We start from the raw sequence: 21,041 nt of genomic DNA on the forward strand, positions 1-21,041 counted from the left end.
TCCGTGTCCTGCACTCTGGGAGGATTGAGAAGAGATCCTGCCCCTCCTCCGTGTGACAACCTTTTAAGTCTTTGAAGAGTGCTATCATGTCGTGGACAAAAATTATGCCTGGTGTGGAGAATGGATAAGGAGACATTTCTCTCCCTCTCCCATAATACTAGAACCCAAAAGGGTTCATATCCCATGAAGCTGATGGGTTGGAGATTGAGGACAGATCAAAGGAAGGACTTCTTCACACATCTCTCCTTCACAGTTCTGGATGGGGCTACACTCCCCCTGAAAGACTGCATTCGCAGCTTGGGGGTGCTTCTGGATCCACCTCTCCAAATGACAGCCCAGATAGATGCCACGGCCAGGAGTGCCAACCATCAGCTCTTAGAGTCAGAAGACCTAAAGACGGTCGTGCACGCGCTGGTAACCTCAAGGCTTGACTTCTGCAATGCGCTCTACATAGGGCTACCATTGTACCTAGTTCGGAAACTTCAGCTAGTTCAAAATATGGCAGCCAGGTTGGTCACCGGTACACCTAGGGATGACCACATTACACCAACATTAAAATCACTTCACTGGCTGCCAATTAGTTTCCGGGCAAAGTACAAAGTGTTGGTCATCACCTTTAAAGCCCTAAATGGTTTGGGTCCAGGTTACCTGCGGGATCGCCTTCTCCCATACAGTCCGCCCCGCACACTCAGGTCCTCTGGGGTGAACTTACTTCAGTCAGCTAAAACTAGGCTGACATCAGTTTCCCAGAGGACCTTTTCTTCTGTCACCCCCCAGATTGTGGAACGGCCTGCCGGAGGAGATTTGTAAAATTAACTCTCTGTGTGATTTTAAGGCAGCTTTAAAGACTAGCCTTTTCTGGCAAGCCTATCCAGATCAATGTTAAATCAAGAATTTTTAAGATGTATTGATTCCTGTTCTAATGTTGTTCCCCGCCTCGATCCATCCAAAGGGAGAGGCGGGTAAGAAATAAATTTATTATTATTATTATGGACTTCACACATCTCATAACTGAACTGTGGAAGTCACTTTCACAAGATGTAGCGATGGCCTCTAAAAGGCACAGGAGAAGGCTAAGAATGGCTACTAGTGTTTTGGCTAGGTACTACCTCCAGTATCAGAGGCAGTAAGCCTATATCCACCAGTTGTCAGGGAACATGGGTGGGAGGATGCTGTTGCACCCGTGTCCTGCTTTTAGGTTCCTGCTTAATTGCTCGTTGGCCACTGTGTGAACAGAATACTAGACTAGATGGACCCTTGGTCTGATCCAGCAGGGCTCTTCTTAGGTTCTTAAGTGCTGAGTATCACTGAAAGTTGTACCCCATGAAGCCCACAGCCTAACCTTTCCTTCTCCTTACCTCTTGATGTGTGGGACACATTCTGTAGTGTTGCCAATGAGGGGGAGCAATCTGCACATGCTCAAAGGCACCCATCATATAAAGGTGGTTTGTATAATCTACAGCTGTGTTCAGGCACTAACATCAGATTATGGGTTGATTGAAACCCTTGTGAACTTCAGCTCAAATTAGTTTCCTCTCCTCTCTCTCTCTCATATCATCCTTCTCCCTTCAATCATGTATAATGTTGAGATGAAAGGTATAATCTTACCTGGAAGTCCATATGTATTTCTGGCCTTCGATGTTCTTACATGATGGAAAGGCAAATGCACTTTTCTTAATTACTCACATTTTCTAGGATTACACCTCGCAAAGAAAGATTGTTTCTGGGGTGAAGGTACAATCCTATGTACATTTTCTTGATAGTAAATTCCCATTGAAAACTGGGTTATTTCTGATGATGCCTGCATAGGATTTCACTGTGAGGCTGGTAATCCAAAGCATCTTTTCTATTTATTATTTATTTATTGGTTACATTTCTATACTGTCTGATAGCCAAAGCTTTCTGGGGTGTTTTCTAATGAGTAAACTCCATTGATCTCAGTGGGATTTGTTTGAGTAAATAGGTATAGGATTGCATTGTAAAACTTGGTGCATTTTGGTTCCAGTTCATTCCTAATTTTACTGAAGGAGATCCTTTTATTCCTTTTTGCCCTCCTTTACCTATTAGTGTAAAAATTGATGGAGATACCCCAATTCTGTTACTAAGGCTATTTTAGGAGAAAACTGAAAAGGGATAAATACGGGGGTAATAGTGCGTTTGAAGATATATGATATATATTATGATATATTTTAGCTTTAACTCCAAACACCCCAGCTGCTCTCTGTAATACTGAGGTGGGTTTGCCCTCCCTTACTGTGAGAGCAAATAGGGCCTGGTTTCTGTATCCTAAAAGATTATTGGATATGCCTGTGTACTATATAGCAAAACTTTGATTTCAAGAACAAAACAGTAAAGGAGGTTGGACCCATGATACGGATGAAAGAGTTGCCCAATATTCCTTGATTGTGGACCCCCGTTTTCAGGGGTGGGTGTTTAAAACAAAACTCCAGAATTGGATATATCTAATGGACGCAAGTAGACCATAAGGTTAATGTGGGAACATTGGGTTGTTTCCAGTAGTGGTTTACTCTAGCAGACAGTGCTTTCTGATAGTGTAAAGTCACCATTGGCTTTAACCAGCTGATTTTATTTAATGGGGGTTGTACGTTAAGGGCTTTGAGAAGTTGGTATTCCCTAGTGAGAGGTGTCACACAATCTTCTAAAGAAAAAAGTTTAGTTTGAGGACAAAACTTTGCAATGTAGGGCTTTAGCTTGGAAAATTCATTTGCCTAGTAAAGTTACGATACTGTTCAAGGTTTGGTTGAGCAGTATTTATACTGCAACCTCTTTATTTAAAAATAACAACAAAACAGTTTTACTAAATTGTTGATTCAAAGGAATCTATAATAAATATTTGTTTCCCTTCAGTTGCTTATTCTGAGCACAAGTACACAAATAATAGCAGGTAGAAGAGAAGTAACCTCAGTTTACCAATCAAGAAATAAAAGTAGAGAAGATTTATGCAACAACACTAAATAGTAATTTGTATACAGGATAACAGTAAATGCTTTAAATATAATATTTTTACAAAATGTTTGGTTTTTCATAACATGAGTGCAGTTTCTGTTCTAAAAGTGTTTAGTACCATATTGACTTCAAAAGTCATTGGACAACATTCCCTTTGAAAGTGAAATGCCTTGGTGATTTGAAATAACTTCCTCCACCTTTATTAGAAAGTTCATTTTTCCCTTCTTAGTATCTGTGAAATTCATTTAATTTAATTTTAACCTATAATGTCATAGGTTAAAATATAATTTATGACTGTCTTGAATAGAAGAAATCAGAGCTTGTGCCTCACGATTAAAGACTGGCAAGTATTGGCTTGTGAACCTAATATTAAAGTGAAGGCTCAAAACACATGTGGCACCTTGTAGATATTTGAATATCCCATAACTTACCTTAACCGGTTTCTGTACTTGGGGTCTATAAACACTGTTTAACATGAACTTAATAGCTTCCCAATTGATGGAAACAGCTTGGGTTAAATCATATCTTTTGACCACCCTGCTATTTTCTGTATAGTTAATTCAATTCAGTGCAATGATCAAACTTTTCAGTGGTTTAAAAGACTTGTGTTTGACTTTCTCCATGTTAAGAAGCTGCAGCATTATGTGAATTCATAATGAACTGCAAATAGGAATCACATTATTGGTATTAATTTATATGAAGGGGGAAAGTAGCCTCTTCGGCTGAGAGGGAGGAAGTAAACCTAGGCTGCAGTCCTAAATAAACTTAATAGAACTAAGCCCATTGAACACAGTAGGATTTATAAGCAAACATGCTTAGAATTACGTTGTTAGGTATTCATGCAGGCCTGATTTTAGTCATACTTCAAATACTTGCAAACACGTATTGCAATGAAGAGACTCAAAGTTTTTCCTACTTTTGAAGAAGGAGAGGGGGGAAGGTTAGCTATGATTTCCTTTGAGAAAACAGCTTTCCTTTATCCCCTTGTATTATCTCTAACATCCACTGCCAATATATTTCCAATACATAATCTACTGATGAATCAAGCAATCATTTGGGAATCATTCTTGTACTGTATCAGACTAGTGGTTCTACCACTATCTTCTTATTGACTGTTTAAGAATATGATGAAATAATTCCCATGGCATAACAGCTTTAAAAACAACCAGCCACAACATGGTTGACATTTTAAATCAGGCCAGTTAGATGTTTATGTCTAATATCATGTGATACTAGTGGTATTCTTAGAAGTATCTTCTTACTTTAGAAATACTAATATATTCTTTAAGTCAGCTATTGAATTCTATGGATTTGTTTGCACTGTGTAAATATACTTTCATTGGGCTTTGCCTTTAACATTTGCATGGCTGAGTACTTTCTTCAAAATAATTTGCTATAAGGTTTCTCAAACAATTACCTATACATTTTACTAATCATGGTCTGGACTTTTGAAAATAGGAGCAGCAGCTTTGCCAGCATTCATCTTAAAAATGGATGTCATTATTTCTAGCACAGAGAACAGAAGCACACTCTCCGTATTTTTCCTCCAGAGACTTCTGTATTAGTCAATCAAGTGCTATATTTTTTGTTTGTTTTTGTTTTAAACAACTCTTTGAGATACTCTTTTTAAACCTGCAAAGGGATTTGGGGATTTGATTGTGATCTCACATTCTAATGATCTATTAGGATATAATTTCCTTGAATTCAGTGGAATTGTTTCTGATTTATACAAATAAGGACAGAATTGGGCTTGGTCACAGTGGGCTAATGTCTGTATTCCTTCAGTCATACACACCTTCTTAAATTAATGCACTTCCATGTTCAGGGGAGGTCCCTCCAGTGAACAGAGCAATTCAGAGTCCACTGCTGCTTCTCAATGTTTTTCAAGTTATTACTTTCTGGTTTGTTGTTCCTACTGTTGGTAATTCAGCAAAAGGCTATATGCAGAGCAGCTGTCAGTTGCCTTCTGAAGTTGATCAGAATAACTTCATCAGTGAAAACTGGTGCTACAGCCAAGAAGATAATGGTTCATGTATACATTTCATGAACTGTACAAAATAATTTCCCCCTTTACAATTCAATTGGAATATTACACCTTTTGTGCCTCTTTAAAAGAAATGGTTCAAGACTCCAGCATGTTACACCTGCAATTTCAACTTTCCCTTTTCTTCCTTTTAAGAGTCATCACAAAAAAGCAAACAAAGTAAAAATAATAATAATAAAGTTTACAAAACAGTCAACATGAGTTATTTTTTCAAGTGTGTATCTGTACCTCAGAACAGAAATGTGAAGAAAATACTGAGTGAGGGTCTGTTGTGTAGTGGGTTGCCGTCAAAGATAAACAAGCTAATCTAAATTGCATAATGCTGGTGGTGTATGTGAGTTATGGACATAGCTGGGGCCTGAATAGATAGGAAGCGATCAAACTGTCTGGAAAGCCCGACTCTGCGCAGGCACCATGGTTGGTGTGGCGTCTATTTTCATCAAGTTGGTGTGGTTAATTTTCTTTGGCTCAATTCCCCTGCCATCCATCTCCACCTTGCTGTGTTGCGTTGGAGTTATGTGGGGGGTAGCCTCTGTGGACAATGTCTGTTGGCTGCGGGAGGCACTGTTTGCTGTCGATCTAGTTGAGGAGGAACCAGAATGTGAACTTCTGGAGCCAGAAGAGGAAGAGCCAGGCTTGACTAATCGGGCCTTTGGTGCCTCTGCATCTTCTCTGTAATCAAAAGATGCAACATGATTAAAAGTACTAAAGAATAATGACCAGAAACATACAGCAGGGGCCATCCTTTACCATCGAGAAGCATTCACCTCACCCTGGACCCACTCAATCGTACCCCTTCAACTAGCATGTATTAGCCAGGTCAGACAAGGATCAATCATTGATCATAGCTTATTTCAGCTAGCTAAGGGGGTTTGACTGAGTGAGGGGTGATCACTCCTGTCCTTAGAGAGGCGATGGTACGACCACTCCTGGAAACACCCCCCCCCCATTTCCAGAGGTCTATAATAGCTGCTGTCTGGTGGTGAGTATCCCCTTTTGGGACAATGGGTGCTGAGGGTTGTGGTGACTCAGATGTAGACAAGCAAGCAATGAGTTTATTTTCTGTGTGTTTTTAAACTAAGTGATAAGCTGGATTCTTAAGCTTTCTTTCTTTAGTGAACTGCTCTTTAAGCCCCCCCCCCCAAATTTGGCACTTTGGAAAACATACCACTTCTGCTTGGGCCAATCTGGAGTCAGCCTACTTCAACTCAGTATTGAAACCAAGTCAAAGTTCAGAAAATTAAGGCTGTGCACTTCTTGACAATCATGGGAAATTTGAAAAGCACTATAACTTCCTTATGTCCAGACTTGGATTATAGCTGCAAGCATTGTAGCCTGTTAAGGGGATTATGCCTGCCCAATGTTCGAAAAATAAGTGCAGGATTTATTGTGCTATGTGCCTTTATATTTTGATTTTCTTTTAAAGGTAACTAAATAACTTTATATATGTTGGCAGAATTGATGAAATGGCAGGATTTCAGAATGCTAGCTATATGGGGGGTTGTGCGAGAGCAGCCTTGACATTATCTCCCTATCATCTTTTTGGACCATTCTGAAAATTACAGGCAACCTAGAAGTGTCCCTAAATAAGAAACCAACAAAGTTTCAAAAGGATAGGTGCAGCTGTTCATGTGGAAGGGGAGTTCTCCAATCTGGGGTGAAGTGCTTTGCTTCCACTTGCCTCCCCCCCCCCCATTTTTTATTTGTTTTGGATGTAAATTTATATGAACATGGAACAGGTCATAGAGCTGTCCCCAGAAAGAAACCTGTAACGTTTCAGAAAGGTAGGAGCTAGGGAATTCTGATGCTTGAAATCCAGTGTAAGGCTTTTTCATGATGAAACCCTAAGATGATCTAGGAACTGCAAGACTTAGAAGGAAGAAGCAGACTTGTATTAAGGTGTATGATGGGGCAGCTCTAAAGATCCAGGGCACAGCTCAGAAGGCTTGTGGCACATGCCCAAGTATGCGTATCTTAATACCCATGCTATCTTAGGCAAGCATCAAGAACGATCTTCAGAGGCACATTGGTACCTGCAGGCACCACGTCATCTACCAGATTTAATAAGAGCTATCAAACTCCCCACTTCTCTTCCTCAGCATTTTGTTTCGGTGCTGCAAACTTGACAAGGGTGAAAAACACCCCACAAGCCTTCCCAACCAGAAGCCTAAAAACATAAGCACTACGCAGAATGCTTTCATCGTAGACCAAACTGCTCTGCCCAATGGCCATTGTTAATATTTATATACTACTACTCATTTGAAACAAATTCCAAAGCAATTTTAACAATAAAAACAAAACAAAAAAGACCCCGGAACCACTCATTCAGATTACCTCCATTTTATTGGGATTCAGCTTCAGCAATTTAAGGTTTTAAAGCCTTAAGGAGCAGTTCACTAAAGAAAAAGCTTAAGAATCCAGCTTAAGACTTAGTTAAAAAAACAACCCCATGCACACAGAGAAAAATAAATAATAATAAAAAGCCTCACTCCTTGCTAGCTTCAATTTAGGCTCAGGTTTTTGTCCTTAAAGAGCAGTTCACTAAAGAAAGCAAGCTTAAGAATCCAGTTTATCCTTTTTTTTAAAGGTGTGGTGACCAGAACTGTATGCATTATCCTAAGTATGGTTGTACCATAGATTTGTATTGGGGCAATATGATACTGGCAGTTTTGTTTATTTTTTTCTCATGTTTCCCTAACAATTAGTACTTAGATGTGTTCAGATATAGCCATCATGACTTGTAGCCATTATTTGCCTTAGCCTCCATGAATTTCTCCGCTCCCTTTTTAAAGCCACCCATGTTTACTTCATCCCTGAATGAACATTTGAGCTGCAGTTTCTCACCAAGTGTTCCTGCCACTGTACTGTTCTGGCTCTTGTATCCTGTGACACCCCTCTCTTGCCATTCATGTTATTTCCTTTTATTATTTGTGTCCTATATCAAATATTCATGGAGGCGTGTTTGCTTCTGTTGTATCCCCCACTCTTACTCCCGAATATATTCATATATAAATAATTTTGCTGCCCTTTTGTGTGGCTTTCAGGCGTAGGAACTGCCAGTAAAGTAAAATAAAGGTTTCCAAAGAAACCAAACAAAAAAAGCTGAAGCTGACAAAAAATAAGCAAGGGGAAGTAGAAAGCAAAGGACAGGAAAAAGTACAAGTGAGTGACATGAGAAAAGAATCTGTATCTTGGGGCTGGGACCTATTTTATTTTTTAAAAAAAGAATGGTTCAATCAGAGAAATACTTGAGGTGTTGTTTTTTAATGACCTGTCAGAGGATACAGAGATCAACTTTATGATTGGATTATAAAGACAGCAAATGGATATCTAGTGAAGGTAGGCAATCTTGAGTGGAATTAACAAAAGCATTCAGGTTTCTTTTTCTTTCCCAAGGGTGTAGTCTGCTGAATCATGTCTTCAGAGACTTCCTGTAAACGCCCCACAAAGAAAGTTCTGGCAACATCTAGTTAGTAAGGGCTGATGTGCCAGAATACGGGAGTTAACATGCATATAGAATGTTGTCATCTTGCATTAAACCAGTTTTTGAAAATATGTGCCCTGCCTCCCAGGGATCGAGATGAATAAGTGCTTCAGAATAGTGAAAGAAAATGCAGATGTAAGTTCTTTGCATATAAAAGAACAAGCAAGATCTGTGTGCAGGAAGAGAGCAAAGATAATTGTTCTTTCTGATTCAGTAGCTGTTGTTACTAAAGAAATGTTTGTTTTTATTAGTCTACAGCTTTTTAACTGGCATTGACCAGTTAAATTAATTTTCAGAATGAGTTACTTAATTGAACTTGACAGTTCAGAGGAATGCATACTGGTCTGCAAAATTTGGCTCAGGATGTAAGTATTGATAGCTTACCTAGAACAACCGTTATTGAGATGGCGTGTGCTAACTTGTTACAAAAACTTAATAGTATCCCTCCAAACCCACAAGCATGTGTATGCAGATCTGCCAATTTGAGGTTAACACTTCATGCATCTGATGAAGTGGACAATGTCCAGGAAAGCTTATGCCAGATTAAATTTGGTAGTCTTAGGGTGCCACAAGACTTTTTGTTGTTTAAACCTGAAACAATATTCTTGAACAATTTCTTTGATTACTTCCTCCAGGTTCATCCCAGGGACCATAGCATTGCTCAGAAACCCCCTTCTGAGGTCGGAGACAGTTCCGAGCAACGAGGGCCCAATGCAAAAGATTGCCCCTTATTTTATTTATTTATTACATTTATATCCCGTCTTTCCTTTATCTAATGTTTAACTTCAAGGGACAGTAATATAATTGATATGTGCAATGATATAAATGAAAACAGAGTAGGTAACTGATACTTGTGTTTTCCTTCAGAATAACCAATCTCTCTTCGTGATAGCCCTCTTGTCTTATTCTTGGTAATACATGTCGAGACAGCTGTAAATGTAGTGTGTGCGTCTGAGGCTGAATATGTGAAACTCTCATTTACCGCATATATTTAAGCTTTAACAAATTGTTTCAGGCTGTATTTTTAAATTTATTTTTGCATTGCATTTCCATCTGACCCTATTTACATTTTCCCCATCTACATTCATGGATACCTGCCAATTGAGGATAACCATGCATCTAATGAAAGTCTATGCCATAATAAATGTGTTAATCTTTAAGGTGCCACAAGACTGTGTTTTTGTCAGACCATTGGTCCATTATCTCAGTATGATCTCTTCTGACTCCCCCCCCCCCCGCAACCCTTCTACCTGAGTTCCTTTTAAACTAGGGTGCCAGTGGTTGGATCTGGGACTGTAAACCATGTGCTTGTATCACTGAGCAGCACCCTGCTCAGATACTTCTGAGTCTGTTCTGCGACAGAGGAAAGAAATGTGGTGTTGATTTATTCTCGGTGTGTTTCTAGAGATGGAAATAGGGGTGCTGTTGAGATAATTACCTGATTTCATTTGGAGTCTCTTCTTCTTCGTATTTCTTCTTCTCTTTCCTCTTGAGAGTCAGCCACACAGCCAGGAAAACTAGGGAGAGCCCTCCCAGCACTCCACAGACTGCCCCAGCAAGTATGCCAAACGCTCGTGCATCTGTTAATTCACAAATGCATACTTCATTATATTTGCTGTACAACAAAATATTGCTGTAATATTTTTATGTTACTTTAAGTGAATTTCCATGCAACAGAACCTGTTGCACAGGGGGTTCTAAACGAGGTTCTGTTCTTTTGTTTCAATGATATAAGAATGTATCCTAGTTGTTACAGTGCACTGTATAAACACTGTAGCCCCAGCTAAATCCAATTTCCTTTTCTTGTTGAGCAATCTGTTTATGTTTTCAATTATTTTGGGGGAAATACAGTTGTTTTCTGGCTACTTCTGCATTAAAGGTATAACATTTAATGTTGGATTATCTTCATAGAGAGCGCCTTGTTTAAAAACCCTTCTTGGTAATAGCAAGTTCCTATCTGAAGTACATTTTCTGATACCTTTATTTATTTATTTATTTATTTATTTACAGTATTTTTATCCTGCTATTCAGCCAAAAGGGGGGGGGGAAGGCTCCCAGAGCAGTTTACAAAGGCTAGTAATGAGGCAGGCTCCTTGCCCTCTAAAAGATATCATCTGATCATTCAGTCCATAAAAGTTTGAAATGCGTATCCATGGGGATTTTCATATTTATTTCAGTCCATGAGATACACATGTATAATGAGTATCTAGTCGTAATAGCTTCTTACTTCAAACTTTCCCGAATAAATCTATGCTGTTCTAGCCCACCCATGTTGTTGCACAGATTATTAATTGCCACAGATGCAATGAATATTGCTATGCCATTTTGGGAATGTTGTGGACCTTACATAGTACCTAGCAGTTGCAGGTTAAAAATAATCCATTTATATTTGTTACTAGCACATTCTTTCACAATACTCTTTATAAGCTTTTATTAGACACTGGCTTTGAATAAGGACCGATGGATTATTACTTATTTGTTTATGAACTTTATATCTGGCTTTTCTTTAACCATGGAACTGGGCAGTTCTTTGGCAGTCTCTTATCTAGGTATTAAACCAGATTCAGACCTATTTAGCTTCAGCAGCATTTTGTGCCCTCAGACCACACCCAGGGATAATAATTGTCTGATGAAAGAGGTGTTCCTATTCAACCTTGCAGATGTAGATGAGATTCAAAGAGCATTGAGGGAGGTCAAGTGATCAGTACTCAAAGTATTTGTCGTCATATTGTCATTCAGAACCATGTTTTAAAGCATGCACATGCAATCATGATCATATAAATTGGAACCATTTGGTCCGTGATGAAGCATCTGAGGCCTGGCAGCCCCGATCATCATGTGATTGTTAACCCACCTATCAATTTTTTAAAGGAAATATCCCTCACGGTTGCCCAAATTTATCTGCATGTATGATAGCAAAGGCTTGTATAGTGGTAAAGCAAGAGTGGCTCACATTTATTCTCATGGTATGAGGAAGATAACATTTAAAAATATATATCTTAATCTCTAGTTACACAGATGACACTCAGCTCTATTGCTCCACTATACCTGGGAGAGGCCATGCATATCCTGAACTGGTGCTTAGACACAGTGGTAGGCTGGATAAGTGCCAATTAGCTGAAGCTGAATCCTGATAAGATGGAGGCACTGTGGGTAGGTGGTTCCCAGTTCTAGGAATTAGGGAGTTTACCTGTTCTGGATAGGATTGCACTCCACATGAAATAATGGGTATGCAGTTTGGAGTGCTTCTAGATTCATCATTGTCATTAGAAGTCCAAATGACCAGTACAATGTAGTGCCTTTTACCATTGGTACATCTACTGTTTCTGTTCTTTGGCAGTCTGACTGTAGGTTGTTGATTAAAAGTATGTGGGAAGCAGCACACTCCTCTCTCCTGCTTGTGCATGTCAAATCATGAGTTAATTAATGTGTGGCAAGTAAGAGAGATTGAGGAGGCCTCATCTTGAACATTGAACTTTTAGTCTTTCTGCTATTCCATAATATTCACGAACTGGGTCTTTGCAATAGATCCTTGATGTTGGACTGCCTTGAACAGCCCCTCCTCAAAACGTTTCTCAGATTTCCGAATACTTACATTGCACAGTCACCCCTATAACACAGCTCTCCTGCCCTGCTTCATTGGAGGCAGTACACTGGTATGACCCAGTAGCCATCCATGTGAGATTCTTCATAAAAATTTGTGCAGGATTGGAAAAGTCTGGAATATCAAGGAACAAAATATAACGAATTATGTAGGATAATGATGCATAGTTAAGCTATGGAATTCTGCCACCAGGTACAGTGATAGTTACCGTCATAGTTCTCTTTAAAAAGGGGATTACGCAATTTCATGGACAACAAGGACAATCATATTGGCTACTAGTCATAATGGCTACCAATATGTCTTCAAATGCCAGGTGCTGGGGGGCAAGAGCAGGAGAGAGCTGTTGCCCTCATGTTCTGCTTGTGTGCTTCCATAGATACCTGGCTGGCTACAGAATGTTGGACGAGAAAGACCCTTGGTTTGATCCAAAAGGGCCTTTTTTCTACGGACCATGAATGATACCAAGAAGTAAATTACAGGCTAACTGTAAAGTATCCCATTGTAACAGATTAAACTTTTTAAATCCCACTGATGATTTGTATAGTCAAATTAGGTTAGTAGGAATTTGTTTTTGTTGAATATTAGCCATGCGTATACCATTCACTGTATTAATAACTTGCATTCAATATGTTTTCTGAATATTATACACCTTTGTTCTTACTTTCACAACCATTGACTTACTAATGTGTGTCATGGGAGGCAGGGACCCAGCTTTTCCCTTCTCATCTATACGCTGCCATGTATACATTATGGGTGAAGTGCCAGAAACAGAACTGCATTGTAAAGTGATTTCTCTCCCTTCAGACATCTCTCCTTCTTTCCAGCATTTGGGTTTAGAAGGTTTCTCTGGGGAGAAGGGAAAAATAGTGAAAGTCAGAAAAACTTAGTATGCAAGAGATGAACTAAGTGTTTATTTTGAATAACATCACAGTAGCCTTACCCAGAACTTTTAGGGTGATGTGGGTCCATGCATATTGTCCAGCATTTTTAACTTTGCATGTGTACTGCCCAGCATCACTTGGCTGCAAGAGAGAAATCTCCAAAGAGGCATCTCCAGTCTGATAAGTGGAAGCAAATGAAACACGGCCCTTTTGTTCTTTATTCAGGTGATCGTAGATGATGCCTCCTGCGTAAGTGATCACCTGAGAGGCAAAAAGTGTCACATTAGTTTGCCTGTCCCTCATTTTGCCTTTGCTAATTTAGCTTAAAAACAACAACCTGTTGATGAGAGAATAAGTCTGCTTGAGCTTTTGTCACAAATTATTCTTTCACACCCCACATAAACTATAATGAATAATTATGGTACTGCAGTGGCCTGCTGCTTTAGTGGAGATCAATTTTATACTGGTTCAGTATTTACCACTTTATAAGAATTATACCAGCAGAGCGGATAACTACATGGATATTCATGTTGAGAAAGCTGTTGGTCAAATCTCAAATAGGCTCGATCTTAGATCATTTTTTTCTTGTGCATTTCCAGATTCCAGCATGATGCAACTTCTCCTGGTCTCTGCTTTGTACTATGCAATAGCTGATGACAACAAGTGTGATACAGTGGATAGCATTGGACTTAGAACTAGGAATACCATAATTCAAATCTTCACCCAATCGTGCTCACTGGACTAATCACGATCTCCAAGCCTATCCTAACCTTACAGTGTTGTCATGAGAATAAAACAGATGATGAAGATGCTGTTTATGCTAACCTGAACTCCCCTAGAGAAAAGATGGGATAAAAATAAACAAATTCTGTAGGGTAAGAGCTGTTTACTTCGGGAATTTTCTTACTACTGTTGTTGGGAGGGCTTGATTACCCCACCCCACCCCACCCCATCCCCACTCCCACCCCCCCAGGACAAACAGGAGGTGGAGCAGCAATTAAACATGGAGAGTTCCTAAGGCAGCAAGAGGCAACCTTCCCCCCCCCCCCCCTTTGAGGGACACATACCTTCAGACTGAATTTGTCAAGGGCCTCATGGTGGTAGGCAGGGCCGGAGTTCAAGTCCAAAACATTTAAAGGGCACCAGGTTGGGAAAAGTTGGATTAGATGAACCTTGGCTACAGTCCGTGACTGCTGTGCCTTTTCTGGTGCGTTCTACCTAGTGTTACTACTACTGTTTGGCATGATTCATAGTTATGGTTACATGGACAGTCACTGTGAGTCAGGTTAGAATAATAAATGTAGGATTTTAATGCTCAGGTATTCTTGTGGAATGCTAGGTCTGCAATTCTACAAGTATTACTCTGGTCCTCATCTTTATAGATTAGAGTCCAAAGGTATACCATGAGCTTTACTTTAGTGCCATCATCTTCAGAATGGACATACTTAGAACTGGAGTGTGAATAAACTAGTCATGAACTAGTTCTTCTACTCCATTATAACTGAAGGTGTGGCTGCAATTTGTCAGTTTGCATTTGACAAAATGCCCTGTTCACAGTGTTGTAAGGGCACATATTTTCCACACCTACATTATACATTGCCATAGGTGAGGGCCAGCCTGTTTTATTCCTTTAAGGTGCAATTCTATGCATGTTTAGACTGAAAAAGCATCCATAGGATTGCACCCTTAATCCTAGAATTCATCTGTGGTATAGTGGTGGACAAGGGAATTTTGCATTTCACGCGTTGGGCCTACCACTTTTGGTTCAGCTTCGGAATTCTTCAGCAGCCATTCTATGTCCAGGCTCATTGGATCCAGGAGGTGCAGCTGGTGGTAACAGGGCAGAGTAACATTGGCGTCAGCCACCCTCTTAAATTCTGTCTGTGCCTGCGACATCCAAGTTGAACAGGATGCTGAAAGGAAAGAGCAAGACAGAAGTTGCCATTGATCCTGACCCAATAAATAGCTGACTTGGCATGTTCATATTGTGTTGCAGCGCACAGTAAGTCAGCTGAAGGCACCTGGATTCTATGCCCTGAAATATTATGTTCCCCATATTTGCAGTATCACAGACTTTGTGCTCTCTTGGGTCAGTGGCCTATTATTATATCTTCTTTTGGACATTAAAATTTTGCCTCCCTGTTTCTAGCTGTTTTTGAAACAGCAAAATGCCATGACTCCCTCAACCAGACATGTATTTGGTGTCTGATGGTAGGCTCTTACCAACTTCATTGTCTTCCAAGCAAATTCAGGTGCTGGGCCTTCAATACTTAGGAACAGTGGTGGGCAGGCTACTTTCTTTGTTACTAGTGTAAAACCCATGCCACCATGGGCACTAATAGGCCTGCTTCTTTCCTGCTTTTTTGTCCCTGCACCCCAGAGAGGCTTATGAATAATGGCTCATGCATAGTGAATACCCCCTATGAAATTTGCATGCCCCCTCCCTCGTGCACCCTGATTGGCCACCTCTGTCCCCTTCACTTTCTTTGGGCTTGCCTTCACACCACACTGATTGGCTAAGTGGGGCTGTTTGTCATCCCGCTGGCAGATGAACTACCTTGCCTGTTTGGTACGGAGGAAATTAATTGCTATTAAAGCTTGAGCTTTGAATTTCTTCAAACTTTCAGAATTTTATGCATGCCTACACTGCTCAAGCTTCAGTTTAAAACAAAAATGAGCAAAATCAGTCTGGTAGATCTCAAGTATATTACCATATTCTTATATAAGATTAGGACTCCAAGCTCCACCAACAACCAAGGTGTCTCTGAGCACATGCTCTGTCCAGGATTTTTGTTTCAGTACCAGAATTGACTTCACATTCCCTTAAGTACAAAATCCACTTTTGGCTTCCCTTCAAGCTATTTTAATTTCTGTAGCCTGATTATATGTGATATATAGTCTTTTAGTTGTTGCTTTTGGTAAACAATAGGGAGTTGGAAATTCTTCCCAATCTACTGCAGATTACTCAACGATTGACCAGTGGATCCCAGGCTATCTTCTGCCCACACCTGCTTTAGATAATGATCCCCTCCCCACCGTATTTTGTGATCCACATAGAAAGGATTTTTGGAGATTCATTCCTGGAAATAAATTAGGGCAGTGAACTTTCATGGTAAGAAATTGCCCTTCCTCTCTGAAGAAAATTCCCCAGTACTGTTTGCCAATGCTGGTCCGTTCAGGCCACTGGGAAAAACCTGGAAGACTTGCTTGTTTCAACAGGCTTTCATGGTGACATCCTAATGTATATCCTCCTGTTTTTATAGTTGGGTAATGTGGTAATGCGAGGGAGGCACAGCATGGCCCCACTGCAGCCTCACCCATGCAAGGGAAGAGCTAGTTCAGCCTTCCCAACCTGATGCCCTCCAGGTGATTTGGCCTGTAACTCCCAGCATTCCCAGCCACATCTGCTGGGAACTAGGTTGGGGAAGGGTGAGCTAGGAGATCAATTGCTTTTTGAAGATCGCTAGAAGTTAATTTGTAATTGTAGTGGCTGAGCTGTCTAGTAGATTATTGGCTCTGATTTTCTGCTAACCCACAGATGGTTTAAATAGCATTTTTGGAAAGATTATGCTGATGCCAGTAAATGTCAGTGTTGCCACATCCACTAAACAGATGCAGACATAAAATTCTGGAATTATTACATTTTATAACAGGACAAAATGGCGCTGTGTAACATGCTGCTAAAAGAGTGATGAGATTGGTTGACCCTAACGGTGTTTATGAGTACTTTTATGAGTTGTGGGTGATTTAATGCGACAGATAATACACTTGTCCCGCTTCTCTTGACTAGAGCATTGGCTTTTGGCGCTTTGATTATTTAGAGTGCTCATTGCCACAGTACCTTCCCTAATACTACAGGAATTGCAGAGCTAGATCTTCTGAATTTAGGTTCACACATTGGCGGAAACTCTGCCCAGGACAAGGGAATCAATTGTATGGGGTGGGCTGTGACCAAAGTTGTGCTGGCAGCAGTTCCATCCATGTTGTGTGCTGCCTTGGGAGTCGCTGTAGTGCTAATGAAGAGCATTTTGGCTGACTCACTTTCTCTCGAACTTTCATTATTGGCTTTTGCCAGTCTCCAAGGATCAACATTTTGGAGTTCTGATTGACATGGTTTTGGCTTAGAGTTTTTGTTCTAAAAATGGTGTGGGTTTTCGTTGTTGTTGATAATAATAATAATTTATTTGTTTCTTACCCACCTCTCCCTCCGGATCGAGGCGGGGAACAACATTAAGTACAAAACAATACATAAAACTGGTTAAAAGAGCACATAAAACCAATACAATATTAAAATAATCACAACATCTAAAAATTCTTAGGTTTAAAATTCATCTGGGCAGGCCTGCCAGAAGAGACTAGTCTTTAGGGCTGTCTTAAACTCAGAGGCAGTATTATGTTGATGAATCTCTCCCGGCAGGCCATTCCACAGTCTGGGGGCGGCAGAAGAAACGGTCCTCTGGGTAACAGTTGTTAATCTAGTTGTGACTGACTGGAGTAAACCCTTCCCAGAGGACCTGAGTGTTTCTCCTTAGCAAAGGGGAACGAACAAATAAAATGGTACAACTGTGTACAACTTATATAATGCTGACTGTATTTTGATTAAAGACAACCATTTTATTGAAATACAAATGTAAATGTTAAAATTTGGGGGCTTGGATACATATGCTTGATGTTTCCAGCATCGACCACAAGAGGGACTCACATCCTCATGTGACATTTAGAGTTTAGGGAAAGGAATGTAGATATGGACGACGTCACTCTTTTTATATGTAGTGATTTTTAAGAATATACACACCCCTCCACTTTCCTGGCTATTCTAAAATGATCTATTTAAAAAAATCATTAGAAAAAGCAGCTACTGTGGTATGCTGTCGTCCCTTTGAAGAAGAAGAAGAAGAAGAAGAAGAGGAAGAAGAAGAAGAAGAAGGATGCTCCACCTTGGTGACTGCTTTTTAAAATAATAATAATATATCACTTTTGAGAGTACCAAGTGGAGAGGCAAAAGGGAAAAAATTAGTCAACCCAGTTTCATTAAAAAATGTTCTTGATGATTCATGTGCATTTACATAAAAACAAAACAAAAAATGGGGCACATTCCCTACGTTTTGGTTCTCTCCTGCGTTTGGGGAAAACAGGATCAATAATGACACACACACATACACCTGTTACATTCTCCTTTCCCTGAGGACAGATCCCAACCTCGGAGGCATGCAGTGCATTGCTGCTGACTTGAGGAGTTGTCCGTTGGCAAAGTTACAATGGAGACTCCATAGTCGTGTTCTGTACTAGAGTCAGTGGGAGTTGGTGGCTCTGTGGGGTGGTGAATCCACTTTGGGTTTCAATCAGAACCAGTCAGAATTCTAAAGGAGTTATTCAAGGTGCTCTGCAGGTCAGATCGGGTCCAAAGCACTTCATAGCACGTTGGCTCAATCTGGGGCAATGCCAAGCTGTTTTCCCCGCCCACCTGTGGGACTTACTTGACCCGTCCACTCACACCTGGCAGCCATTCCTCCTCTGTGAGAGCCGCCATTTTTAAGGAAGATGGGGGGGCTACGGCAGCCATAAAGGGTCATTTTTGGAAGAAATGGTGAGTGATGGGGTGGGGGTGGGGAGTCCGATAGACTCCATGACGGCCTCGCACTTGGTGGGCACCTGTAACATCCAACCCACTTCGGATGTCTAGATTTTGATACGGATCTGAAGTGGGGGTTAGACTGGGCCCAAATTGGGCTGAAGTTGATCGGGGCTGATTCGGAAGCTCCAAATCATCCTCCGAAGCTGGTTAGGGGGTCCCTGCACAGCCCTACTACAGATGTTATAATTTCAGCCAGCCTCCGCTAACTATAGGTGTTCTGTGTTTTCAGCAATGTACCCAAATATTTTGGGGGGTACATTAGACCAATGAGAGGTTAACATTCAAATATGCAGGGCTTGCATAACCCCATTTTCTCCCTTGATGGTAGTACCTTCAGAATGCACACGTGGCATTTGCTTGTTTGAAAACAAATGCACAGGACTTCCTATGGTTGCCCCTCACGTTTGAATCCACCCTTCGGGCGCTGATATTCTGGGAGAATGAGAAAGAAGACTGTTGCTTTGAATTACTTGTATATATTTTTATCCCACTCTAAGCAGATTTACCTCCCCGCCGCCCTCTGGAAGTGCCCGTATATCTTGTAAAGTATGGTGAGTATATCATAAAGTGAAATGCAATTCCCCCAGGGTAACACAGCTACCCTGGGTTTCCCTCTGAGAGTCATCCCTTGGTTTCTCTATTCCCCTACCACCAAAAATATCTCTCAAAAGTTCCACCAAACCAGTGTTTTTCCAAAGAGTGAAATTGTATCAAAGCAATGTGCAATCTTTACCCATGAGAGTGCATATAGATGTGCATAGTGTTCTTTTCCCCCCTACACAGTTGGGATCTCAATTATGTATGAGGCAGTCGTTAGGGTTGCAGTGTTCTATCACATTTCTGGTAACTAAGCAACCCAACCACCACAGCCCATATTCCCCACTGAGTTGGGCCCTGACTCACCTTTTGGGATTTGTTGCCTTTGAAATCACAGCATTGTTTGTATAATTACCTTCTTAGCTGCCACTGAAGTGGAGAAGATAGAAATCAATAATATAGACTATAGATGTTCCTGCCTTGTTAAAAACAGCACTTCACGTTTCTAAGAGTTACACCACAAGAGGGCAGAATTCATCCAGAGGACAAATGCCGTGGGCTTTTGACAGAGATGCACGAGAATTTTGTATCCGTACGCAGATTCGTTCTCAAGTGCCTGTTTGAAACCCTAGAGATCCACTAGCAGTCAGTGTAGAACAGAATTGGCAGCTTTGGGAGGTCCAGGGCCATTTTTGTCCTCCTGGTCACCCCTCCCCCACAGGCCACATTCTGCCATGCAACCCAAATATAGGCCACGGGTGCACTGGCAATTTGAAAACGCCTGGACACCACCACAATATGGCTGCCATGGGAGGTGTGGCAAAGGACGAGTAACCTGCCCAAAAGATGGAACATAAGGCAGAGGTGAGTTATGAGTGCAACACACTAAACAATGCCTTTGAACCTGACAGTTTTCAGCAACAACAGAAACCTATTTTACAGCAATCCCAGTTGCTTGGGAAAAAAGGAGTCGATTTTTTTTAAAGTGGTAGCGCTAAGGCAACTTGGTGGGTACCAAAACTGGTGTCCGGGATGGGGAGCATAATCTTGCCTACCCCTGAACTACACACTTTGTGAAGAGGTAGTTCCTTTATCTGTCCTGGATCTCCCACCATTCAGCTTTATGGGATGACCCCATCAGGTTCTAGTATTATGACAGGGGTATTATCTTCATATTCTTCACAGCATGCATAATTTTGTGCACCTCTGTCATGTCTCCCCCTTTTCACCTTTTTCCCCATCCCAACTCCCATCAACTCCAGGCATGCTTGCCAATATTCAGACCTGATGGGAGTTGTAGTCCATCAACATCTGAAAGGCTGCATGGTCCCCATCTCTGGTCTAGATAAACTTGGAGAATAATTTAGGGTTGAAGAGTTCTGTGAACTAATAGGCCTACATTGCAAGGCTAGGTAAAATGCCCCATTGAAAACCTTTACCTTACATGCTTCCTTTCGATTGACCTGATTATGAACATTAATTTTGCTAACTTTTGCTAACTTTGTAAACTAAGCCAATGTAAAAATGGTGTGTTTTGCCCTTTTGTTTTTTGCAGAGGAGGGAAAGGCTGGACGTTTGTTGGAACATTTTGTGGGATAATCAGTCAGTTATGCCCAGATGATGTACATGCTGGGACATCTGCTGTTTGTGTTCTTTGGCTAGCAGTGGGAGGAAGGCTATAGGTCACCTTCTCCCGAGAGTGCGAACGCGCCGAATGAGCGAGACCCAGTCCCGCATGCATGATGCCTGCAGCCTGCTCTCCTAGGCGGGTCTGTGATTTCAGGAATTTGGTTGAGAGGCATAAGTGTCTGGACTAAGACATATTTTACTGCTGTTAGCTCCCACAGGGAGCAGCTAGCTCAGCTCGAAACAAAGAGGTCAGCAAAGCC

General features: G+C 40.9%; 2 protein-coding genes across 3 annotated transcripts in view; one reads left to right on the top strand and one right to left on the bottom strand.

Annotated features, from left to right (window-relative positions):
* The window catches only part of REXO2 (RNA exonuclease 2), a 261,646-nt gene that overhangs the window by 143,133 nt on the left and 97,472 nt on the right, over positions 1-21,041 (top strand). The window lies entirely within an intron of this gene.
* The window catches only part of CLMP (CXADR like membrane protein), a 50,393-nt gene continuing 33,232 nt past the window's right edge, over positions 3,881-21,041 (bottom strand). For both annotated transcript variants that reach the window (XM_063139220.1, XM_063139221.1), the window contains exons 2-7: positions 14,736-14,893; positions 13,040-13,241; positions 12,781-12,945; positions 12,091-12,213; positions 9,934-10,075; positions 3,881-5,683 (exon numbers count right to left, since the gene is read on the bottom strand). In XM_063139220.1, the coding sequence (XP_062995290.1) occupies positions 5,389-5,683; positions 9,934-10,075; positions 12,091-12,213; positions 12,781-12,945; positions 13,040-13,241; positions 14,736-14,893 (1,085 nt within the window). In that variant the 3' untranslated portion in view covers positions 3,881-5,388. The remainder of the gene's footprint in view (positions 5,684-9,933; positions 10,076-12,090; positions 12,214-12,780; positions 12,946-13,039; positions 13,242-14,735; positions 14,894-21,041) is intronic.

Source organism: Elgaria multicarinata, chromosome 12 (assembly GCF_023053635.1).
Source record: "Elgaria multicarinata webbii isolate HBS135686 ecotype San Diego chromosome 12, rElgMul1.1.pri, whole genome shotgun sequence".
In the NCBI taxonomy this organism is placed as follows: Eukaryota; Metazoa; Chordata; class Lepidosauria; order Squamata; family Anguidae; genus Elgaria; species Elgaria multicarinata.